The 26,191-nt window shown below is 40.2% G+C and overlaps 1 protein-coding gene and 1 long non-coding RNA gene across 2 annotated transcripts in view; one reads left to right on the top strand and one right to left on the bottom strand.

Moving 5' to 3' along the window:
- LOC112204050 (uncharacterized) overlaps nt 1-26,191 on the bottom strand; it is a 190,771-nt gene that overhangs the window by 78,714 nt on the left and 85,866 nt on the right. Inside the window, exons 17-23 of the mRNA XM_054686851.2 lie at nt 21,998-22,198; nt 21,154-21,275; nt 18,866-19,094; nt 14,570-14,772; nt 11,702-11,857; nt 8,740-8,833; nt 6,467-6,604 (exon numbers count right to left, since the gene is read on the bottom strand). Coding sequence (XP_054542826.2) covers nt 6,467-6,604; nt 8,740-8,833; nt 11,702-11,857; nt 14,570-14,772; nt 18,866-19,094; nt 21,154-21,275; nt 21,998-22,198 — 1,143 coding nt within the window. The remainder of the gene's footprint in view (nt 1-6,466; nt 6,605-8,739; nt 8,834-11,701; nt 11,858-14,569; nt 14,773-18,865; nt 19,095-21,153; nt 21,276-21,997; nt 22,199-26,191) is intronic.
- Nucleotides 3,597-11,220, top strand: LOC129144408 (uncharacterized). The gene is made up of 2 exons (XR_008548815.1): nt 3,597-3,675; nt 10,209-11,220. It is a non-coding gene; the product is annotated as an uncharacterized LOC129144408 (long non-coding RNA).

Genomic DNA, 26,191 nt, shown 5'->3' with positions numbered 1-26,191 from the left:
AATCTATATAACTCACTCTATCCCTGTTTTTTACAGCAGGTGATTTCTATGGGACAGAGTATTGGGCAGTAGAAGTATTTAGCATTCAATATTGTTGCCATACCCATAAATTTGTACTTTCCTATTAATATGAAGAGTACAGGCCAGGTATGGTGGCTCATGCCTATAATCCCACTGCTTTGGGAAGCCAAGGAGGGAGGATTGCTCAAGGCCAGGAGTTTGAGACCAGCCTGGGCAACATAGCGAGATCCTATCTCTAGAAAAAATTTAAAAATTGGCAGGACATGGTGGCACACACCTGTGGTCCCAGCTACTTGAAAGACTGAGGTGGGAAGATCAATTGAGCCCAGGAATACGAGGCTGTAGTGAGCTATGGTCACACCACTACACTCTAGTCTGGGTGCCAGAGTGAGACCCTATCTCTGAAAAAAAAAAAAAAAAAAAAGAGAGAGTAGAAATGGGTAAATAGAGGTAGATAAATGTGATAAGGGGTTAATGTGATGAGCTGAGTAGAATCCATGAGGCTTAAAGAATGTTTGAAACCATCTGGAAAGTTGATTTCTTAAAACCATATTTAATTTTACATGTAAGTTACATTCACTAGTATATACACAAAAGAGAACTATACAGTTGCAAAAAAGGGAAAACCTCTATGAACTGATTTGGAGTGATAACCAAGATATACTGTTAAGTGAAAAAAAACAAAATACAAAAAAAAAGTATATGTAGATAAAATCCAACCCCTTCACAATAAAAACATTCAACAAACTTAGAATAGAAGGGAAAGTCCTCAACCAGATAAGAGGTATTTATGAAAAACTAATGCTAATATCACACTTAATGGTGAAAGGCTGACGGTTTTCCCCTAAGAGTAGGAATAATACAATAATATCTACTGTCACTACTTCTACTCAATCTTGTATTGGAGGGTCTAGCCAGAGCAATTAGGCAAGAAAAGAAATAAAAGGCATAAAGATTGGAAAGGAAGAAGTAAAACTATCTCTACTTGCAGATAACATAATCTTGTATATAGAAAATCCTAAGAAATACTACGAACACACACATACATACACACAAACACACACCTGTAAATTAGTAGAACCAACAAACTGGCTTTGTAAGATTGCAGGATACAAGATCAATATACAAAAGTCAATTTGTATTCCAATATACTAGTAATGAACACTCTGAAAATGAAGCTAAGAAAAACAATTCAATTTATAATCATATTAAAAGGAATGAAATATTTTGGAATTAATATGTAACAAAAAAGGATAAAAGTTGTACCCTGAGGACTATAAAATATTGTTGAAAGAAGTTGAAGAAGAACTAAATAAAGGCATACCTCATTTTCTTGCACTCAGCTTAATGCAGATATTGTGTTTTTTACAAGTTGAACGTTTGTGGCAACCCTGCATTGAACAAATTATTGGCACCAATAGCATATGCTTACTTCATGTCTCTGTCACATTTTTGTAATTCATACAATATACAATATTTCAAACTTTTTCATTATTATGTCTATTATGGTGATCCGACATCAGCGATCTTTGATGTTACTATTGTAAATGTTTTGGGGTGCCATGAACCACACCAAATAAGAAGATGAACTTAATAAACGTGTGTGTTCTCACTGCTTCACCGACTGGCCATTCCCCTGTCTCCCTACCTCTCCTCGGGTCTCCCTATTCCCTGAGACACCCTATTGAAATTAGGCCAATTAATAACTCTACAGTGGCCTCTAAGTGTTTAAGTGAGAAGCAGAGTCACACGACTCTCACTTGCAATCAAAAGCTAAATATGATTAAGCTTAGCAAGGAAGGCATGTCAAAAGCTGGAATAGGCCAAAAGCTAAGCCTCTGGTGCAAAACAGCCAAGTTGTGAATGCAAAGGAAAAGTTTTTGAAGGAAATTAAAAGCGTTACTCTAATGCATACAAGAATGATAAGAAAGGAAAATAGCCTTATTATTGATATGGAAAAAGTTTTAGTGGTCTGGATAGAAGATCAAATCAACCACAAAATTCCCTGAAGCCCAAGGCTAATCCAAAGCAAGGTCCTAACTCTCTCCAATTCCTTGAAGGATGAGAGAAAAGTTTGAAACTAGCAGAGACTGGTTCATGAGGGTTAAGGAAAGAAGCCATCTCCATAACAAAGAAGTGTAAGGTGAAGTGTGGTAAATGCTGATGTAGAAGTTGCAGCAAGTTATCCAGAATATCTAGCTAAGATAATTGATAGAGGTGGCTACATTAAACAATAGATTTTCAATGTAGACAAACCAGTCTTCCACTGAAAGAAGATGCCATCCGGTATTTTTATAGCTAGAGAGGAGAAGTCAATGCCTGGCTTCAAATCTTCAAAGGACAGGTTGACTCTTTTGTTAGAGATTAATGCTATTGGTGACTTGAAGTGGAAGCAAATGCTCATTTATCATTCCCCAAATCCTAGGACTGTTAAGAATTATGCTAAATCTATCCTGCCTGTGCTCTGCAAATGGAATAACAAAGCCTGGATGACACCACATCTCTTTATAGCATAGTTTACTGAACATCTTAAGCCCACTGTTGAGACCCACTGTTCAGAAAAAGAGATTCCTTTCAAAACATTACTGTACATTGACAGTGCCCAAGAGCTCTAATGGAAATGTACAAAGAGATTAATGTTTCTATGCCTGCTAACACAACATCCATTCTACAGCCCATGGATCAAGGAGTATGTCTTGTGTTTCTGTGTCGTATTGTGAAGTCATTATTAAGAAATACATTCCATAAGACTATCACTGCCATAGATAGTAATTACTCTAATGTAAGTTTGTCCAACCCATGGCCCACAGGCTGCATGAGGCCTAGAATGGCTTTGAATGCAGTCCAACACACATTTGTAAACTTTCTTAAAACATTATTTTTGCATTTTTTTTTTGCATTTATTTTGCAGTTTTTTTGCAAATTTTTTTAAAGCTCATCAGCTATCAGTAGTGTTAGTGTATTTTATGTGTGGCCCATGACAATTCTTCCAATGTGGCCCAGAGAAGCCAAAGATTTGGACACCCCTGCATAATGGATCTGGGTAAAGTAAATTGAAAACCTTCTGGAAGATTTATCATTCTAGATATCATTAAGAACATTCATGATTCAAGAGAGGAGGTCAAAATATCCACTTTAACAGGAATTTGGAAGAAGTTAATTCCAACCCTCATGGAGGACTTTGAGGAGTTCAAGACTTCAGTGGAGGAAGTCACTGCAGATGTGGCAGAAATAGCAAGAGAACTAGAATTAGAAGTGGAACCTGAAGATGTAACTGAATTGCTGCATTCTCGTGATAAAACTTAAACAGATGAGGAGGTACTTCTTATGGATGAGCTAAGAAAGAAAGTGGTTTCTTGAGATGGAATCTACTCCTGGTGAAGATGCTGTGAACATTGTTGAAATGACAGCTAAGGATTTAGAATATTACATAAAGCACAGTTTGAGAGAATTAACTTCAGTTTTGAAAAAGTTTTACTGTAGGTAAAATGCTATCAAACAGTATTACATGCCAAAGAGAAACTTTTCATGAAAAGTAGAGTCAATTAATGTGGAAAACTTTATTTTGTCTTATTTTAAGAAATTACCAGAGACCCCTGGCCCCCAACCTTCAGCAACCACCACCCTAATCGGTCAGCAGCCTTCCATATCAAGGTAAGACCCTCCACCAGCAAAAAGATTACAACTCACTGAAGGCTCAAATGATTATTAGCAGTTTTTAGTAAAAATATATATTTTTTCTTTTTTTGTAACTTAATATTCTTTGGTCTGCAAGTGAATAATGTATATTTAATTAAGGTATATGTACATTGGGTTTTTTTAAGACAAAATGGTATTACACACTTAATTGGCTACAGTGTAATATAAACATAACTTTTATATGCACTCAGAAACCAAAAAATTTGCATGGAACCATCTGGAACCAAACCTACAACATCTCCAAGGTGTGTCTATAAATAGAAAGACATCCCATGCTCAAGAATTGGAAGACATAATATTGTTAAAATGGCAATCCTACTAAAATAAAATAAAATGGCAATACTACTCAATCTATAGGTTTGCTGCAATCCCTGTCAAAACTCCAACTTACTCTTTTTAAAGCCCCCAAAATTGACAAGCTGACACTAAAATTCATATGAAAATGCAAGGGACTCAAAATAGCTAAAGCAAACTTGAAAAAGAAAAACAAATTTGGAGGGATTATGCTTCATAATTTCAAACTTTCTACAAAGCTACAGTAATCAAAACATAGTAGTACTGGCATAAGAACAGGCATTTAGATTAATGGAATAGAATTGAGAGTCCAGTTATACATTCTTAACATTTATGGTCAAGTGTTTTTTTTTGCAAGGGTTCCAGGACAATTTAATGAGGAAAGATGAGTCTTTTCAACAAGTGGTTCTGGGAAAACTGATTAGCCGCATGAAAAGAATAAAGTTGGATCCCTACTTCCCATTATATAGCACAATTAAGTATAAATGGACCCTAGACCTAAATGTAAGAGTTAAAACCATAAATCTCTTAGAAGAAAATATAAGAGTGTTTTCATAACTTTGGATTAGGCAATGGTTTCTTAAATATGATGCCAAAAGTACAAGTAATGAAATAACAGATAAATGGAGATCATAAGACAATCCGTAGAATATATTTGCAAATCATATGCCTTATAAGGGACTTGTATTCGGGATATATAAAGAACTCTTACAACTCATCAATAAAAAACCAAAACATCAAATTTTATAGAAAGGCAAAGGATTTAAATAGACATTTCTCTAAAGAAGACACCCAAATGGTCAAGTCAGCAAATGAAAAGATGCTTAAGGTCTTAGTAAACAGGGAAATCCAAGTCAAAACCAAAACGAGATACTACTTTACTTCTACTAGAACAGCTAAAATAAAAAAACAATAACAAGTGTTGACAAAAATGTGGAGACATTGGAACCCTCATACATTGCTGATGGGAATGTAAAAAGTGCAGCTACTTTGAAAAACAGTTTGGTGGTTGCTCAAAATGTAAAATATAAAGTTACCATATAATCTGAGCAATCCAATTGCTAGGTATATACCCAAGAAAATTTAAAAATATATGTCCTCATAAAAACCTATACGTAGGCCAGGCGTGGTGGCTCACACCTGTAATTCCAGCTCTTTGGGAGGCTGAGGCAGGCAGATCACGAGGTCAGGAGATCGAGACCATCCTGGCTAATACGGTGAAACCTTGTCTCTACTAAAAATACAAAACATTAGCCAGGCGTGGTGGTATGCACCTGTAGTGCCAGCTACTCAGGAGGCTAAGACAGGAGAATCGCTTGAACCTGGGAGGTGGAGGTTGCAGTGAGCCAAGATGGCACCATTGCACTCCAGCCTGGGCGACAGAGCAAGACTCTGTCTCAAGCAAGATGAAACAAAACAAAACAAAAAAACCCTATACATAAATGTTCATAGTGGCATTATTCCTAATGCCAAAAAGTAGAAACAAATGTGGTATATCCATATAATAAAATATTATTTAGCAATGAAGAAATGAAGCACTGATACATGCTATAGCACAGTTAAATTTTGAGAATATTATGCTAAGGGAAAAAAGCCAGACACCAAAGGTCACCTGTTGTATGATTCCATTTATATACAATGTCCAGAATAAGCAAATCTATAGAAACAGAAAGTAGATTAGTGGTTGCTAGGGACTGAGGGGAGGGAGAAAAAGTAAGTAACTGCTAATGGGTACAACGTTTCTTTTGAGAGTGAGTGATAAAAATGTTTTGGAATTAGATAGTGATGATGGTTGCACAATCTTGTGAATATACTAAAAACCACTGAATTATATACTATAATATGGTGTTTGTTTGTTTGTTTTGAGAAGGAGTCTCACTCTGTTGCCAGGTTGGAGTGCAGTGGCACGATCTCAGCTCACTGCAAACTCTGCCTTCTGGGTTCAAGCAATTCCCCTGCCTTAGCCTCCCGAGTAGCTGGGACTATAGGCACGTGCCACCATGCCCAGCTAGTTTTTTGTATTTTAGTAGAGATGGGGTTTCGTCATATTGGCCAGGATGGTATCGATCTCCTGACCTTGTGATCCACCCACCTCTGCCTCCTAAAGTGCTGTGATTACAGGTGTGAGCCACCATGCCCAGCCTGTGGTATGTTTTATATCACATGAATTATGTCTCAATAACCAAAAAATAAGAAATACAGAAAAAAGTATAACTGAAAATTAAGAAATCCAATAAGGATTTGGTCATACATTGATTCACAAACAGGAAACAAGGAAAGGAAGAAAAAAGGAAAGTAAGGAAGATAAAGAGATAGGAAAGAGAAAGTAGGGGGCAGGGGAGAAAGAAAGGGAGAAAGGGAGAAGGGAAAAAAGGAAGGAAGAAAGGGGCAGCCTGACATTAGCTGGTGGGGGTGATGAGATGCCTCTGGCTTCTCTGTCATGCAGGCTGACCTTGACATTAGCAGGACAGCTCCCTTGAGGGGTGCAATAGAAGTACACCTGCTGGACAGCCGCCATCAAAGCATTTTTCTGAGCAGCTTGGCATGCAAGAGTCACCTGCATATTTTCCACTCCTGAATGCAGCAAAAGCTAAAGGAAGAAAATATGAAAAATATTAGGAATTTCTTGCATAAAGAAGTGAGTTGAGGGTTGAAATCCACTTATTCAACATGTAAATATATGAATCAAACTCCCAAATGAGCTGGGATGCTTGCTACTCAGCCATAAGACTGAATCTGGTCTCTCCCTAAGCAGCATTTCATTCCAAGAAGGCAGCCTCCAGGCTTGATTTGCTCTATAGCTGGACACCATGAGATTTCACCAGTGGTCAGGAAAAGATGAATAGGCTCTGATGAACTAGCAAACATGTGCTCAGTGGCAGGCTCCTGTAAGCCAAGATTAGATCGACGTTTTAAAAATACACATATAGAAGCAAAGAAATCCAAGTAGCAGATAAAAAATAGCACCAGGTTTAGAAAGACCAGATAAAAGCTCCAATAACAAATGTATATTTTTAAAACCTTATGCAAAGATTGTTCACTACATGTGAACTTCTTTTTTAGTACCTAACAGAAGTTATTATAAGTGGTGTTGCAGTCTCTATGGTTCAAACCAGGCTAATGTGCACATCAAATAAGGCAAGGCCATCATTATGGTTTGAATGTGTCCCCCAAAAGTTCATGTGTTGGGAGGTGATTGGGCCATGAGATTAGAGCCCTCATGAATGGATTAATGTCATAATCGTGGGAGTGGATTTCTTTCTCGAGAGAGCAGGATGTTAAAAAAGCAAGCTTGGCTTGCTCTTGCAGTCTCTTTTGCATGTAATCGCTTGCCCTTCTGCTTTTCTGCCATGTTATGATGCAGTGCAAAAGCTCTTGCCAGAAGCTGCCACCATGTCCTTGGACTTCCCAGCCTCCAGAATCATGGACTATCGGGGAACCTGCCCCGATAGTCACGTAGGTTCTTTTCTACTTTCCCTAAACGTCAGCCGGCTTGAGAAATAAAGGGACAGAGTACAGAAGAGACAAATTTTAAAGCTGGGCGTCTGGGGGAGATATCACATGTCGGTAGGTTCCGTGATGCCCCACAAGCCGCAAAAACCAGCAAGTTTTTATTAGGGATTTTCAAAAGGGGAGGGAGTGTGCAAATAGGTGTGGGTCACAGACATCAAATACTTCACAAAGTAATAGAATATCACAACGCAAGTGGAGGCAGGGCAAGATCACAGGACCACAGGACCAGGGTGAAATTAAAATTGCTAATGAAGTTTCGGGCACCACTGTCATTGATAACATCTTATCAGGAGACAGGGTTTTGAGAGCAACCGGTCTGACCAAAATTATTAGGCAGGAATTTCGTCTTCCTAATAAGCCTGGGAGCGCCATGGGAGACTGGGGTCTATTTCACCCCTGCAGACTACAGACCATAAAAGACGGGCACACCTAGGGGTGCCATTTATAGGCCTATACCTCCAGGCACGTATTCTCTTTCCCAGGGATGTTCCTTGCTGAGAAAAAGAATTCAGCGATATTTCTCCCATTTGCTTTTGAAAGAAGAGAAATATGGCTCTGTTCCGCCCGGCTCACCGGTGGTCAGAGTTTAAGATTATCTCTCTTATTCCCTGAACAATTGCTGTTATCCTGTTCTTTTTTCAAGGTGCCCAGATTTCATATTGTTCAAACACACATGCTGTACAATTTGTGCAGTTAATGCAATTATTACAGGGTCCTGAGGCCACATACATCCTCCTCAGCTGACAGGATTAAGAGATTAAAGTAAAGATAGGCATAGGAAATCACAAGGGTATTGATTGGGGAAGTGATAAGTGTCCATGAAATCTTTACAATTTATGTTTAGAGATTGCAGTAAAGACAGGCATAAGAAATTATAAAAGTATTAATTTGGGGAACTAATAAATGTCCATGAAATCTTTACAATCCACATTCTTCTGCCATGGCTTCAGTTGGTATCTCCGTTTGGGGTCCCTGACTTCCCGCAACATCGGACCAAATAAACTTCTTTTCTTTATAAATTACCCAGTCTCAGGTATTTTGTTATAGCAAAAGAAAATGGACTAAAACAACCATTATTATTATTTATGAAATTGGAAGCTTTTCTTATATATGGAAGCTAAATTTATATAAAGTATTATGTCTTCTTAAAGAAATATGTGAGCAAATTGCTTTATTTTACTTTCATTTGCTTTTAAAAAATAAATTGTTTACCTTAAGAATGGCTTCCTTTGTGTAAAAACTAAATTTGCCAATTTGGTTATCATCCACCTCAGAGATGGCTAAGACAAGAGCAGTAGGAGAATATCTGCAACAAAAAATATGAAATTGTTTTGATGTAATATGCAACTAATCAAGAGACACCATTATGATGGAACAGGATGTCATGATCAGATCAGAAATGTCAATAATAATAGGAAATGCAACTTTTATGCAAGACTTGATATTTCCACTGAAAGCTATAAGGGCTCTGGGATCTTTTCTGTCCTTTTTGGACTTGATCTTTCTGTAGTTTGATTATGGTGACCACCCCATAGCGTTGGAAATTATTTTCTCTTGATTACCATTACACTACTCTCTCCCGTTTTTCCTCTTACCTTCTTTTTTTTTTTTTTAAGCAAAATGTTTTTATTTATTTGAAGTACATATATAGTTAACTGGGCATCAAAGGTGTACCAAGTGACTTTTTTTTTTTTTTTTTTTTGGAGTCAGAATCTTACTCTGTCACTCAGGCTGAATGGCAGTGGTGCAATTATAGCTCACTGCAGCTTTGAACCCCTGAGCTCAAGCAACTGTCCCACCTCAGCCTACTGAGTAGCTGGGACTACAGACATGCACCACCACACCTGGCTCTTCTCACCTTCTTGACCACACTTGTTTAGGATCCCTCACTGACTCACTCCTTTGAGCACCCCCTAAATGTTGTCCAATTCTCTCTCTTTCCTATGGGTCCAACAGCTATCTAAATATTCTTTACAGCCATTTTTCCACCTTGAGACTTGGTACTTTGTCCATAACTATGAGACTTTGTCAAGTAACTTAATATCTATCAATCTTTCTTTCTTCATCTGTAAAGGGGGTATCACCTATCTCACATGGTTATGGCAAATATTAAGAGGGATAATATGCATGAATGTGCTTTTTAAAATGTAAGTAACTATACTCATATTTGATCCAGTTGACCTTCCATATCTATGGGTTCTGCATCCATGGATTCAACTAATTGCAGATAAAAAATATTTGAAAACATAAAATAATAAAAAGTAATAATACAAAAATTAAAATAATACAAATAAAAACAATGTAGTATAATGACTATTTACATAGCATTTAAATTGTATTAAGTATAATTATAAGTAATCTAAAGATGATTTAAAGCATAAGGGAGTGAGTGCATAGGTTATATGCAAATACGATGCCATTTTATATAAGGAACTTGTGCATCCTTGGATTTTGGTAATATAAGGAACTTGTGCATCCTTGGATTTTGGTAACTGAGAGGATTTTAGAACTGATCCCCCACAGACACTAAGGGACCACTATATATGTTGTTGTTATAATGGCACTCCAAAGTGGCAACTTTAAGGAATTAACATACATAAAATAAATATGAATTCAATACACAAGTTCTTTGGATGCATAAGCCTTCCCCTGGTAATGCAGAAGGCTTCCTTATCTTGCAGCATCTCTAGGTCATCACCCGGAGGACCAATCACAGACCACAGAGCATCGGCCAGACCACAGGGCATTTGGGCAGTTTGTGCTGATTGGTGGATTCTGACTGAACAAAAATGTGATGCCCTATTTTCACAGCAATATAAAACACCAACCAAGGAGGCCCTTGAAGAACCAGAAAATAGCTTGGCTCCAGATGGTTTTTTTGTTTTTTTTTGTTTTGTTTTTTTTTTTGCCAATTGGAGACCCAGCATCACCTAAGGCCTGATCATACTTCCTGCCTTGGCTTCTGTGAACATCTCTGTATCCTTACAGTAAATTCTGTTTTTGGCTTAGCTAGTGTGACAGGATAGAGCAGGGGGAGGTTTTGCCCCCAGGAGATATTTGACAATGTCTGGGGACATCTTTGATTATAGAACAGTGTGTGTGGGGTGGGGTACTGGAATACTACTGGTATCTAGTGCGTAGAAGTCAGAAATGTTGCTAATGAACTTAAGACACACAGGACAGCCCCCGACAACAAAGATTTCTTCAGCCCCAAAGTTTAGTAGTGCTAAAATTGAGAAATCCTGGGATATTGTATTCTATCATCCTAACCCCCTCATTCCACCCCTGCTCTGTGGAGTCATTTAGGATATTAACACTCAGCATTCTATTTTGAGCAGGGATCTGCATTAGCGAAACAAAGGTGCCGGTTGCCTCCTTGGAGTCACCTTTTTTCTTCCTTGGCATGGAGCCAGTACCAAGAATCTCCAGGGATAGAGGTGGGACCCTATGGGGAAAAGCAGATAGCAGAGAAGGAAAGAAGAGGAAGACAGAAGTTTCTCCTCCCACACGTCAAAGGTTAATTGTGTGAGGACAAAAGAAGATTCCTTCCCCTGACTGAGTAGACTCACCATATATTACTAGTAAGGGTATTTTCTTTCAAGTAATGGGTTGGACCTATGGGGCATGAGAGAGAAGTTTCACTGGTTTGCACTGGCTTCTGTCACTAGCTAATAAAGGAGGCTGCCTGAGATATTGCCTGCATGTTATATTTGTACCTTATGTTATCCTTTCAAGGAAACAGCTGCTCTGAAAACTTAAGTGACACCTTCCTGGTCTGAAGAAAAGTAAGAGATGAGACCTGGACTTCTGATCCATGGCTCTCACCCCATTAGACCCATGCTGACTCCCTTTTCTACCTGGAAGCAACATATTCTACCTGGGAAGCGGCTGAGCCTGTGATTTAATCTCACCTGAGTTCTCGGACAACCTGGTTCTTTCATTTCTCAGTTACTTGGTGTTTTTAAATTCTATTGTCCCCCTAAATGAGATCTTACTTTTTCCCTCTTATTAAAAGAAGAAAGAAGAAAAAAAACTGGCATCATGGCAGATAGAATATAAGAGAGAACTTAGAAATGTGATTGTTCTTGCATGTCGAATGGTGACAAAAATTATTTTTCACTGGTTATTCACTCAGCCATTACGTTATTTTTACCTCAACCCTCTCAAGGCTTACCTGTCTACCCGACCACTGTCCTCCAGCAGAGAGGTTATAAACACAGGAGGTAGCTGGTCTGCCCTGTCCCCGTGTGATGCAAATTCAAAGTGAACAGGCCTCAGATACAAATGGAACTCTTCAAAACCCATCTCCCATGCCAATTCTTTATAGAGCCTAAAAGAAAAAAAAGAGCCAAGGACATATGTTAGTGTTTTCTCCTAAAAAGAAAGCGAGTGATAAGAAAACTAAGACACCTGAACGAGAACCAAAGTAAAGTCCAACAAAAGCCCAGATCTGTGTGAAGTGAGCGAGTCAAAGAGGTCTTCTGCTCTGCACTTGCTGTGACAGTTACAGATGGTAGAAAGCAGTTCAAGTAGGAGATGTGCTTGGGTGTTTACTCAACTCTCATTTTCCACAAGCTGACTTCTGTCCCCAGAGCCCTCATGAGGTCACCAATGTTGCTGAAATGCAACATTCACCATCTTCTCTCAGAGCTCATCACAGTTGGCCTCACTGTCCCCTCCTTGAGGATCATCTTTCTCCATGTTCCTGCCTCATGACCGCTCTCTCTCATCTTCACTGGCTTCTCCTCTTGCTTATCTTCAAATGTTGGTGTTTCCTAGGTTCTGAACCTGGTTCTCTTCTCATCTACCACATCCCCTCCTTGGGGGTTTGTGGGGGAGTCTGTTCAGCTCCACACCCTAAGACTTCATGTAACAATCTGTGACCCTTGTCTGTGTCCTGACTTAACTCTGAGCTCCAGTCCCAAGTCTGTCGCAGCATGGCTCCAGTTAGATGTTCCTCTGGAATCTCAGCCTTACATCTTTACAATTCTTTCCTCCTTCCTTAACACTCTCTTCCTCCTCCTCCTCCTCCTCCTCTTCTTCTTCCTCTTCTCCTCCTTCTTCTTTTCCTTCTGCTTCTTTTCTTCTTCTTCTTCCTTCTTTATTCTTCTTCCTCTTCCTCCTCCTCCTCCTTTCCTCCTCCTTCTTCTTCTTCCTATTTCCTCCTCCTCCTTTGTCTTTTATTTTTAGAGATAGGGGTCTTGCTTTATTGCCAAGGCTGGGGTGCAGTGGTGCAGTCATAGCTCACTGCAGTCTCAAACTGCTGAGCTCAAGCAATCCTCCCACCTCAGCTTCCCAAATATCTGGAACTGGCATGCACCACCAGGCCCAACTAATTTTTAAAAAATTTTTGTAGAAATGAAGTCTTGCTGTGTTGCCTATGCTGGTCTCAAATGCCTGGCCTCAGGTGATCCTCCCATCCTGGCTTCCCAAAGTACTGTGATTCCAGGTGTGAGCCATGGTGCATGTCCCCCAACATCCCACTTCTAATGCATTTCTCCATCTTGAGAAGTTGGCACGTGAAGGCTGAGTTCTTGGCACCTGTATTAGTTTACTAGGGCTGCTGTAACAAAGTACCCTAGAAACACACAAAATATTAAACAACAGAAATTTATTGTCTCACAGTTCTAGAGGATAGAAGTCTGAAATCAAGGTGTCAACAGGACTGGCTCCTCCTGAGGGCCGTGAGGGGAGGATCTGGTCCTGGTCTCTCTCCTTGGCTCATTGATGACCATCTTCTCCCTCTGCCTTCACATGGTCTCCCTCTGTGTGTGTCTGTGTCCGAATTTCCTCTTCTTATAAGGACACCAGTCAAATTGGATTAAGTCCCACTCTAATAACTTCTGTTTAACTCAATTACCTCTGTAAAGACCTATCTCCAAATAAGGCCACATTCGGAGGTACTGGGGATTAGGCCTTGAACATACGAATTTTGGAGGGACATGATTCAACCCATAGCAGCCCCTCTTCTATGAAGCTTTCCCTGACCACTTAGGAAGAATGAAATACTCTCTTTTCTGTACTCCCCTAGTATTTTGTACATATCAGTAGAATATCATTGTTACCATGTATCATGGGTAATTTTTACATTATGAGCTTCCTGCCACCAAGAATCATAAATTATAGAGTGATGTTAATATCTTGACTGATAATTTAAATTCTGCCTTCACACTTTCTAGTTATATGCTCTTAGGCAAATTAAGTTTTCTGAGCTTCTATTTCCTTGCTGATAAAATGTTTGTAACCTACCTCATAAGGATATTCTGAGAATTAAATGAAATAATACACATAAAGTCCCCAGTAAAGACCCTGGCCACAGTGGGCCCTTGATAATGGTTGGTGGTAGGTAACTGGACTCTATGTCTACAGGGCCTTTTGTGGGGACCAGAACATTACAGCACTCATACATGTTTACAACAAACCCTTTAGTTCCATATTATTCCTGCTTGTAGGACATGTCCACTTGATGTCCTACCATCATCTCACTCTCATACCTAAAACGTAACTCGCTAATTTCTTTCTCCTATGCGCCGAGCCCGCCATACCTCTGTCTGACCTGGATGCTGTCACTGACTCATCTCTCTCCCATCTCTAGGCTCTTTCTATTCAATTTCATTACATTCAGGAGCAAATTCAACCAATATTCCCTGAGTGCCTGGTGTGGCTCAGGCCCCATACCAGGTGATGGTATGTCATGGTAAAGAATGTGGATAGGGCTTTTGCATTTAGGGAGCTTATGCTAGCAGGAAAGTCAATAAACCAATAATAAGCAATGAAGTAAAAGCAAATGGGCTGAATGGAGGGGAAACCCAGGTGCCAGTAGAAGGGCTTAGCCTGGTTGAGTGATCAGAGAGGCATTTCGGGAGGCTCGGAAGAGAGAAGGAACAAGGAAGCAAGGTGATCGTGTTAGCCATTTAGAAAACTCTGGCTGCTCTGGGAGCAGAGAGGGGCAGGCTTGTAGGCCGGGAGTCTCATGGCCTGTTTCCCCCCATGTTTTGCTGCAAACCTTATATTCCACCTGGGTCCTCTGACCCCCACTGACCGAGCTAAGTGTGCACTCTCCAGGCTCATTTCTATCAGCCGGTGGCGGAGGGTCAAGAGTTCCAGAAGTTTGGAAAACATCTCCAAGAGCAGCACGTGAGAGTCTTGGCCTTGTTTCTGTCCTTCGTCTGCTGCAGACTTGAATGCCAGCAGGCCTATCTCCCCCACGAGAAAGGGATCTCCCATAACTTTAGCTGAAAACAGCTGAAAGAAAACAAAATATCCTTTAAAACATAGAAGAAGAATTTTCACATTAAAAAAATATACTGTCTGTCAGTGGCACAAACTCTGGATCCAGATTTCCTAGGCTCAAGTTCTAACTTTGCCACTTAGAAGCTGTGAGATTTTGGTAATGTACTCAATTTGGCTGTCTCTCAATTTTCTCATCTATAAAGTGATGATAAGGATAATAACAGTCCTTACTGTATGCAAATAGATACTAACTTCCTAATAGGGCTCTTGAGAGGGTTAAATGGGTTAACATATGCAAAAGTATCTGCTGTTATCATTATTATAAATGTTATGAGTCTAAATAAACAAATCCCTAGATATTCACTGTGGGGATACTTTGTCTATGCCAAAGACAAGCTAAATAGAAATAGACGTCCCTGATTTTTAAAAGTATTTTGGTACCCAATAATAATTTTTTTTTTTTTGAGATGCAGTCTTGCTCTGTCGCCCAGGCTGGGGTGCAGTGGCGCAATCTCGGCTCACTGCAATCTCCGCCTCCCGGGTTCAAGCGATTCTCCTGCCTCAGCCTCCTGAGTAGCTGGGACTACAGGCATGTGCCACCACGTCCGGCTAATTTTTTTGTATTTTTAGTAGAAATGGGTTTTCACTGTGTTAGCCAGGATAGTCTCAATCTCATGACCTCGTGATCTACCCGCCTTGGCCTCCCAAAGTGCTGGGATTACAGGCGTGAGCCAGTACGCCCGGCCAACAATTTTTTTTTTTTAAATAAACCTCTCTAATTACAGTTGCAAAATTTCAAAGTATTTTTACATATATTAACTCATTTTTATTTTCACAAGATCCCTATGAAATAGGCGTCACAGGTATCATTATTCCCCTTTGTCAGTGAGGGATCTGAAGCAACATGAAAATTTCCAAGGTCACACAGCAGTACCAAGAGCAAATCTGGGCTTCCTAATTCCAAGTTCAGCTGTTTTATAGTACACCAAACTGCCTTTCCAGCATTCTTTCACTTAGAGCTGGCTCTGGGTGATTTGTGAAGTAACCATATTGTCCTTTAACACCCTCCTGCCTTGGTGGGTACCTCTGCTCTAACATCTTTGCTGTCTTCGAATATACCACTCCCAGCAACCACCCAGTCTGGGAACCCCCCCATCTGCCTCTCTGGTTTGGCTCCCCAGGATACATAGGCTCCTTTGTCTATCCACTTATCTACCAAAGGACTGGGCTACTCAAGGATGCAATTTCTAGGCTCTTAAAGTTTTCCAAAGTGGTAACAAATAGACCTATTAAATAAATTCCTGTATGTCTTCTGAGGGCGTTTTCTGACCTAATATAAAATATTAATCTGAATATTTATCACTTGTAGGTCCAAATTTGGACAGATTTCAAAAATAATAAAACTGTGTGACAGCAATGGGAGACTAGACAGGTATCCCAGATATTTATTATAATTTATAAAAGGATTTCAAATACATCTTTTAAATGTGGTATCATAAGGCAATGTGAAAAGAATCTTCAATAATGGTAGCAGAATAAATTGCTGGTAATTTGAGGAAAAACTTGGTTTTGACTCATACCTCACATACCACACAGATGCATGCACACATACTCTCTTTCTCTTTTTCTCTCTCTCCAGTGAAATATTAAAAGAGTTAAATATTTTTATTTTGTTTATTTTTATTTATTATTTATTTATTCATTTATTTTGAGGTGGAGTCTTGCTCTGTCACCCAGGTTGGAGTGCAGTGGTGCGATCTCGGCTCACTACAACTTCCACCTCCCATATTCAAGTGATTCTCCTGCCTCAGCTGCCTGAGTAGCTGGAATTATAGGTGCCCACCACCATGCCCGTCTAATTTTCTATTTTTGGTAGAGATGGGGTTTCGCCATGTTGGCCAGGCTGGTCTTGAACTCCTGGCCTCAAGTGATCTGTCCACCGTGGCCTCTCAAAGTGCTGGAATTACACTTGCGAGCCACTGCGCCCAGCAGTGTTAAATATTTTAAAAATAAAACCAAGCACTTAAAAATGAGAATCAAATAAGACAAATATGAAATATCTGGAGTAAGATTTTTTTCCTGAATTTAGGATAGAAGAAATCATAAAGAAAATGATTAATAGACTTGACTATATGAAAATAAGTTTATGTTAAAAAAAATGGAAAGACAAATGGGGGGGCTGGGCACAGTGACTCGTGCCTATAATCCTAGCAATTTGGGAGGCCAAGGTGGGGGAATCGCTTCAGCCCAGGAGTTGGAGACCAGCCTGGACAACATGGTGAAACCTCATCTCTACTAAAAATACAAAAATTTAGCTGGGCATGATGGTGTGCACCTAGAGTCCCAGATGCTCAGGAGGCTGAGGTAGGAGAATAGCTTGAGCTGGGGAGACTGAGGTTGCAGTGAGCTGTGATTGTGCCACTGCACTACATCCTGGGCAACAGAGTGAGACCCTGCCTCAAAAAAAAAAAAAGGTGGTGGGGGAATGAATGGGGAAACATTTGTAGAAAATTATAGACAAAAAGAAGGTTAAAGTTCTTATTTAAGAGAAGCTCATGTAAGTAGATAGGACTAATGTTAGGATTCCAATAGATAAATAAATAAAGGGAAAGAACAAAATTCACAAAAAATATAATTAGCAACAAAACATTTGAAAGACTATTTAAGTTCAATAAATAGCAAGAAAATGCAAATTAACAGCATAATACCACTTTTTATGTATATGTGTATATTCGCACATACATCATATACTTTTGCCTAATACTACACAGTATAGCAGAACTGGTACTCAGAATATATAAGTGCCATTATAAATTGGCACAACTCTTTGGAAAGCAATCTGCCAATATGTATCCAAATATTTAAATTTTATTTTAGTAATTTTGCTTCCAAGAACCTATCAAAAGGAATCAATTCAAAATATGGAAAAATCTTTAACTAAAAAGATATATCTTATAGCATTTTTCATAAATGAAAAATTGGAAACCACTTGAATGTCCATCAATAGAGAAATGATTAGAGAAGTTTTTATTCATCAGATATGGGAATTATGTGGTCATAAAGGTAAGTCTAAAGACTAGTTAGTGTTATGGAAAAATATGTAGTATAATGTTAACTGAGAAGAGGAGGAAATAACAATGGACAAAACTATGGTTATAGCTGTGAACAACACACATATTAACAATACTTAAATTCAGAAAAATAATGATATGAATGCATTTGATTGGTGATGTTTAAATTCAATTTTGTTCTTTCTGCTTTTACTAGAATTCTCTGTGATTTTATATTATTTTGATCACTGTAAAATAAAATCAATTTTTACTTTAGGCAGGAGGGGATAGGAGGCCAAGGCAGACCTATGGAGCAGACAGTTTTGGCAGTGGGGGGCCCATGAAAGTTTCTTTGTCATACAGCAAGAACGCACACAGAATGAGGTCAAATTGGAAACCCAGGGGTAACCTTGACAGCCTTAACAGAAAAAGAAAATCATTAAAATCCACTACAAACACCATATAAATCATTAACCCACAATTTTAACCATGGAGCAGTAGAGCTGAAAGGGGCTTCAGAGATCATCGAGCTCACCTCCACCTACCTCCCCTACCAAGTACACAAACATAGTTTTACAAAAAAAGGAAAGTGAGGTCAGAGAGGCTAAGATATATGCTCAGAGTCACACAGCAAGTTAATGGCAGGACTGAACTTGAATTCAGATCCCTGACTCCTTACTCAGTGCTTTCTGTCTTCTACCAGATCTCGACAAAAAGAACACATTTAGGAAGTGTCTTAGTGGAAAGAAAATATATCATTTTTAATTAAAATGTATTTGTTAAAATATAAATAATAAACCAGAAAACATTTCCCACATACCCATGTATATCACCTTTTAAATTTTAATTGTAGCAGTATGTTTATAAATGAGAAACTTTGACCCAATCCCCCAAAAAATGACATAAAAATGTTGGCAAGGCCTATGACTGAGCTCTGTCTCTAGCCAAATAATGGGGGAATAGAGCCAAACAGAAAAACAAAGCTAAATAGTAACATCTGGAAAAAAACATTCTCCTTGCCAAGGACCCAACTACCCCCTTCAAAAAGAACTTACATCTTTCTGGAGCTGTGTACTGTACCAGGCCTCAGGCGTGGCTGGGGTGAGCCACAGGTCCAGGGCCAGCTGCAGGACATGTCGCTCCAGGGAGGCAAGGCCACTGGCTGATGTGGGTCTGCAGGCATGGCAGGCCTCTTGGAAGAGATGCTCTAGGGCTTTGGGGATAAGTGCTGCCAGGCTGAGGGAAGGGTGGAACTCCAGCAGATAAACATTTTTTGAAGCTGGGCTTGAAGAAAAGAACAACAAATGACAATTTTACACAACAAACTTAATCTGTTTCCGAAGATATTTGAATTTTATATTTTTAAAGACCAATAAAACAGCTTCTATATGTCCAGTGCATTATGAAAAACTGAGAGCTCAGAGGGACCTCAGAGTATGAGAACCAACAGGGTTGCATGACATGTTCTTTGTTTAATGTGAACCTTTCAAAACGGAAAGACATAGATGTACATTCTAGAAGCTCAATAAGAATAAGACTATACAGGCCGGGCACAGTGGCTCACACTTGTAATCCCAGCACTTTGGGAGGCCGAGGCGGGCGGATTACGAGGTTAGGAGATCGAGACCATCCTGGCTAACACGGTGAAACCCCGTCTCTACTAAAAATACAAAAAAAATAGCCAGGCGTGGTGGCAGGCGCCTATAGTCCCAGCTACGCAGGGGGCTGAGGCAGGAGAATGGCGTGAACCGGGAGGCGGAGCCTGCAGTGAGCCGAGATTGCGCCACTGCACTCCAGCCTGGGTGACAGAGAGAGACTCCGTCTCAAAAAAAAAAAAAAAAGACTATACAGCAAAACTGTCAATAATCAATATTTACTCAAATATATAACAAAATAGCTCAAAAGTGACTACATAAAAAAACAAATAATCTCCATGGTTATTAGTTTCTATTTTTCATCTGAATCTTTATCTCTTCTTTCCTAGAATGTTAATGGACAAAGACAATTTTTAAATTCTGTACGTAACTGCTGGAATCATTCAAATTGACTGTAAGGGTGTTATATTTCATAAATGGATGAGGCCAGAAGCAAAAAAAAAAAAAAAAAAACTCATCTGTGGGTTATTTCTTTAGATATAAAGGGTTCAGCACAAGTCGAGGGTCCTTCTATACCTACACAGAACTGAAGAACATTGTAACTCCCTTTACATTGATGCAAATGGTATCTTTCTTAGTCCTGAATCTTTAAAAAAAAACAAAAAACAAAAAACAGCCTAAAGTCTGGAAAGGAATCTCACCAAGCAAATAATACTTGCTTTTGAGACTATTCTGGCAGGTTTTAGTATCCATATAACCCTAGCCTGTTCTGCCAAAAACCATTTCCTGAACAGTAAATGTTTGCCATAGCAAGTTGCACACACACAGCTGGTGTCTCAAGTTTATTACAGAGAAGAAATCAGTCCTGTGGAAGGTCTATGGGGAAAATGCAGAGTTTTGAGCCCGGGGCTCTTTCTCAAAAAATGAGAATCTCCCCTATTTGGTCCCGTGATGCCCTGCCTGCTCCCAAGATAATACCATAACCCATTATGGCAATTTCTTACACAAAGTCTGCCTTTACTGCTGGACTGTACACCTCACAGGAACATAGAACCATGCCTGTGTTGTTCACATCTGTGTGCTAAACAAATATCTGTTGGTTGTTGAAAGGAAGTATGTAATTTCTCCACCCATTTGGAGGCAATTGAGAGATTATGATCTAGAGCCACGCAGATCAACCTGGGGCTTGTCACCTGCTTCCCACTTTCCTCTACCCTCAAAGGTTAAAAGGGAATGAGGTAGATGGTTATGCTGCCTATCTAGGGGGTGACAAAGTGTGTACCCTCTCTGAGTGGTCACAGGAAATTTAACTCTGTTCCTTAAATTTAACTCTGCTGTGACCCTCCAAGGCAAATCTGCAGAAACCTCTTTAGTGACACTTAAATTCCTTTTTAAGAAGCTTTTAAGCACATCCAAGTTTTATATGTGTAGGCTCGTGTGGTGCATCTGGTTAAATCCTGACAGCATCTCAAGAGTAACTGCTTTTTCCCCAGGCCTTTTCAAGAGAATAATGATTCTGTACCCAGTGGCATATGCTTAAATTCTAGCCTCCTATTCTTTATTATTCACAAAACAAACAGATATTCAATATACAAGGGAATCCCTCCTTCGTGGCCTTTGTACCTACTTCTTTCCTCTCCCCCAAGCACTTGAGAAGTGCTTTATAGAGTAGTACTGAGATTTAACACTCTACCCTTAATTAATCTAGAAGATCACATGTAAAATGTCTAAAGACAACATCAACTTACCAGCTATTGTTGATGGAAATAAGTTGTTTGCAAACTATATTAAGGGGAAGTCCAAATGTATTGCTATTGTCCAGATGATCCTCTCGCCAAAGCCTCTGGACATACTCCCGCTGACGTTCTATCTAAAAATGTAGCATAAATATTAAAATTAGAAAAGTTGAACTTTCCCACGGCCATGAGTTATAAGCCTTGACATGAGAAGGATTTTGTCCCTTTGTGTCTCTTCATCATTTGACTAATTTTCACCCCGACATTGTTTTGAAGAGTCTTTTGCAATGGGCTGGTTTCTCACTCTGAGCCAGACAGCCAAGGGAAGCAAAGGCAACTGACTTCAGACAATTTTAAGAAGCAAAAGAGAAATCTTTCTGTTAAATAGTTGACTACATGGAAAAAATTTCAACCAGGTGGCAACAATCCTTTTTCTCTTGTTTGCTTCAAGCCATTAGCGTTTCCCTAGAGGACATACAACATGATGGTTTCTTTCAGTGTCCCAAAAATAATCACACTTTTAAAAAAATAAACACAATTTTATACATTAATGTCAAAAAGATATATCATTAGTTCTTCTTTCACTACAAATAAACTTCGCGATCTAATGAAAACTAAGGTCATCAATTCCTTGTGGACTATTAACTCTAATTAGGGGCGGAAATCTCTCTTTAAGACCATAGTTATACTGGGATTTCAACAATGCAAATGAGCTTACAAATAAGTCTGCTGTACATGCTGGCCTAGAAAACACAGATTCCAGATCTGCAATGGAAGGAAAACACTATTTTCATTTCTGGCCTGTGTTTTCCATCCTCTTCTCACATGTAGTCTTTTAAAACCCAACTACACTCACCTGCTGGTTGAGGATGCCCCTCACTAACTGCAGGTGAAGCCTCAGGCAGGTGCATTCCTCTTGGTAGGCCTTAATGAAATAGGGGTGGCTGAAATCAAACCTCGGGCGCCGGTGCACGATGTCCGTCATCACTTGTGCTAAGGTAAACCTCTCCTCAGGGTCCAACGTGTGCTGGTAGGCTTCAAAGTAACTGTCAAGAAGCTGCAAATAAGGTTGGTAGTCAGGGATCAGCAGAGGCAGCCTTGGGGCCCAGCAAAGCGACGGGAGGCCCCATCGTACTGTGGGCAGATGCAGTACCAATACAATGCAGTGCAGCTAGTAAATCTACAGACAGAGTTAGAGAGGGAAAGGGAAAGAACACATGCTTTGGAGCCAGACCTAGACTTGAGTTTGAGTTCCTGCTTCCATCCCCTCTTCCTCTGGTCTCCACAAATAAAAAGGGGTTATGTAATTATCATATGTAATAATTATTAGCTCCAATGAGACAACACATTAAGACACTTAAATGTATTTATCTCCAACACCTTTCTCCAAGGACTCATTCTCCTTCTTCCATTTTATTCCATCACCAAAGCTAGGTAGGTGGTCGCCTGACTTCTACAGTCTCAGCCCCGCTTCTGACTCCTCCTCTTTAATGGTTTGTTCATACTTCACCTACACAAAAATGATACAGGTGGTAGAATGGAAGGCTGAGGGTAAATGTGCTTCCTATATACAAAGTGATTTATCCCAGACTGAACTCCTCTAGGTTGGGCCTTATAAACAGAACTCTCCAAGACATCAAGTGTCCAAAACCCCAGTGGAGCATCTGTTTTAGTGGAGTTCACAAGTCTTTTCTAAAAACCCAGAAAAGCTTCCAGACACTAACTGCTGAAGAGGGTTCTTAGTGTGGGAATTCAGAAAGAGATGCCTGTTGATTTTGCTTTTACATTTGTCTGTGAGCTTAAGGAATTTCTGTTCTGTGTGTAAATTCTATTTGTGTGTGATTAATCATGATGCTAATCAGAAAATGCTCTTCAGAGATCACTGGGTTGGAATTCCCAATTGGGACCCTAGGGCAAGATAAGTAGCTCTGATGTGTACAGTACATAATAAATCCCTTCTCCTGTAAATCTGCCTTTTGTCACTTTCATTTTCAGGGCCCAGGCACTCAATCTAAGAAGGCAGAGGAAAAAGTTTTTCCTCCTCTACACAAAAGAGTTGAACCCTTGAGAATGAATAGCACACTAGGAATCAAATACTGCTTTATTAAGAGATACTTTATTATGGAGACCCAATGCTAAGGCTCAAGGAGGAAGAGCCTGAAGCACTTTATTCAGCACCTGGTTTTGTAGGCTATCCTTTGGGTATAAGGGACCTTGGATCAACCTTAGTATGAAAAGGGAAACACCAAAGGAAACTAAAAGCTCAGGTCACAGAGATGCTTCACAAGTCAGAAACTCACACATCAAGAGTGCAAAGTGAGGGAAGGTGGAGACCATCCTTGCCTTTAAATGAGCCCTAGGGAAAATGAGGCCAGCTGAGTGATCTTGGTTACCTTGTTCCATCCACCAACCTCTGCTCTATAATAACGCTCAATTATTACATAGCAGAAGACAACACAGAAATGAAGGAAGAATGACTGGATGGGGGTAAGAAGGGTGTCCCTCAGTAGCCCCAGGTGAAGATTAGGAAAGAAACAATTACTTCCCTAACTCATTCTGGACTCACTTGAACCTTTTTTAGCTGGGCCAGGGCAATCCCAGAAGCTGATTTATGGTATTTATGCTTCCTTGACCTGTTTTTGCACAAAGAGTCCAATTGTTTGGTTATTTAGCAGGAGGAGTTTGTGGGGAGTTGGGGGTGGAGGAAAGGTTCTGGGTGGTGATTCCAACCTGATGATACCAGATTGCAGAGGCCCATGCTAAATTGCCATTTTATTGTTGTTGATAGGGCTGTCAGATTTAGCAAGTAAAAATATAGAACATTTAGTCAAATTTGAATTTCAAAAAAAAATACTTTTTTAGTATAAGTATGTCCCAAATATTGCACTATTTTATCTGGTAAACCTAACTGTGGGGAAAGAAACTGTGGCTCTCTTTTTAAATTGATGAAGCTTCTTCAAGCTTTGTGCTCAACCTCGAGAGGCTCTCAGACCGTTGCATAATTTTATTATGAATTCTTTCCCAACAGGGATGGGGCCAAGATCTTTCTGCCTCATGGGTTCTATTTATTATCTGTTTGCTAACTGGCCCATTTCCATTTCAACTCTGGGCTGGTATTTGTCTAAGAAGTCTTCCCAGTCTGTCAAATGTCACCTGTGTGTGTCAAGGGCCAACTCTCAGGCAAGAAAATATGTGACGCATGCTGATGGTAAGCACAAAATATTGGAGAAAATGGGAAAATAGACAAAATAAATAATCTCAAACCTTACTGTGTTTAAATTCTTTTTACTTCCAATTTTTTATTTCTGGGATTTTAAAAACTTCTAAAATAGTATTTTAGGTCAAATGAAAGTGCAAAACAGAAAATCTTTGCTAGACCCAACTTAGCACAGGAAATTTTCTTTTTGGCTTTTCTAAGGAATGATCTTTTTATCCAGTACATGTGTCCTTCAGTAGCTGTAGAAAGACTTAGCAGATGGTACAGTGTCACTTAGGAGCTGGTACAGCTGATAACTGACTTTTCTAAGAATCCCTTGATCTACCTAAGTTTCTACCAGCTCTAATTTTATGAGCCTTCATACATAATATGGTTATTTTAAGGATTTAAAAGAACCCAATATGTTCAAGCAATTCTTAACCCTAGTGATACCAATATATTTAACAATCAAAAACAGCTGAGGAAACTTGGCTGTAGAAATAGTACCAGGGCAAATCAACTACTTTAGATAGAAATCTGGCTTATCCATTAAAAATAGGCTCTTTTGACAAAATTTCTGACTTGGCCATATTTTACACTTTTCGCACTGATAGCTCAGTTTCTACAGGGAATTTATTCTCAGGATAGAAATGAGGGAGATATTTTCACCAAATGTTTTTAAGTCAAAATAGTTTCATTTACCATAGAAGGAACTAGTGGACAATCCCGACACCTTACCACAGAATGAATCCTAAGATGAAGTGTGGAGAAATTGGTTCGTTTTTCAGTCTTCTCTGCCTTCTTCCTCTTCTATTGCCATTGAGTCCTGCCGGGCACCTCCAAAGGAGGCCCAGAGGCATTGAAAGGGAAGGTAGGGAGAGAGAGTACAGAAAGTGGGGGTTCAAAATTCATGTTCAAAATTCATGCCTAGGCCGGGCACGATGGCTCACGCCTGTAATCCCAGCACTTTGGGAGGCTGAGGCGGGTGGATCACGAGGTCAGGACATTGAGACCATCCTGGCTAACATGGTGAAATCTTGTCTCTACTAAAAAATAAAAAAAAAAAAGGGAAGAGGAGCCAAGATGGCCGAATAGGAACAGCTCCAGTCTACAGCTCCCAGCGTGAGCGACGCAGAAGACGGGTGATTTCTGCATTTCCATCTGAGGTACCGGGTTCATCTCACTAGGGAGTGCCAGACAGTGGGCGCAGGCCAGTGGGTGCGGGCATCGTGCGCGAGCCGAAGCAGGGCGAGGCACTGCCTCACCTGGGAAGCGCAAGGGGTCAGGGAGTTCCCTTTCCGAGTCAAAGAAAGGGGTGATGGACGCACCTGGAAAATCGGGTCACTCCCACCCGAATATTGCGCCTTTCGGACCGGCTTAAAAAACGGCGCACCACGAGAGACTATATCCCACACCTGGCTCGGAGGGTCCTACGCCCACGGAGTCTCGCTGATTGCTAGCACAGCAGTCTGAGATCAAACTGCAAGGCGGCAGCGAGGCTGGGGGAGGGGCGCCCGCCATTGCCCAGGCTTGCTTAGGTAAACAAAGCAGCCGGGAAGCTCAAACTGGGTGGAGCCCACCACAGCTCAAGGAGGCCTGCCTGCCTCTGTAGGCTCCACCTCTGGGGGCAGGGCACAGACAAACAAAAAGACAGCAGTAACCTCTGCAGACTTAAATGTCCCTGTCTGACAGCTTTGAAGAGAGCAGTGGTTCTCCCAGCACGCAGCTGGAGATCTGAGAACGGGCAGACTGCCTCCTCAAGTGGGTCCCTGACCCCTGACCCCCGAGCAGCCTAACTGGGAGGCACCCCCCAGCAGGGGCACACTGACACCTCACACGGCAGGATATTCCAAC

The sequence above is a fragment of the Pan troglodytes genome, chromosome 5 (genome assembly GCF_028858775.2).
Source record: "Pan troglodytes isolate AG18354 chromosome 5, NHGRI_mPanTro3-v2.0_pri, whole genome shotgun sequence".
Taxonomy (NCBI): Eukaryota; Metazoa; Chordata; class Mammalia; order Primates; family Hominidae; genus Pan; species Pan troglodytes.
This window is presented reverse-complemented; position numbering and strand designations above follow the sequence as displayed.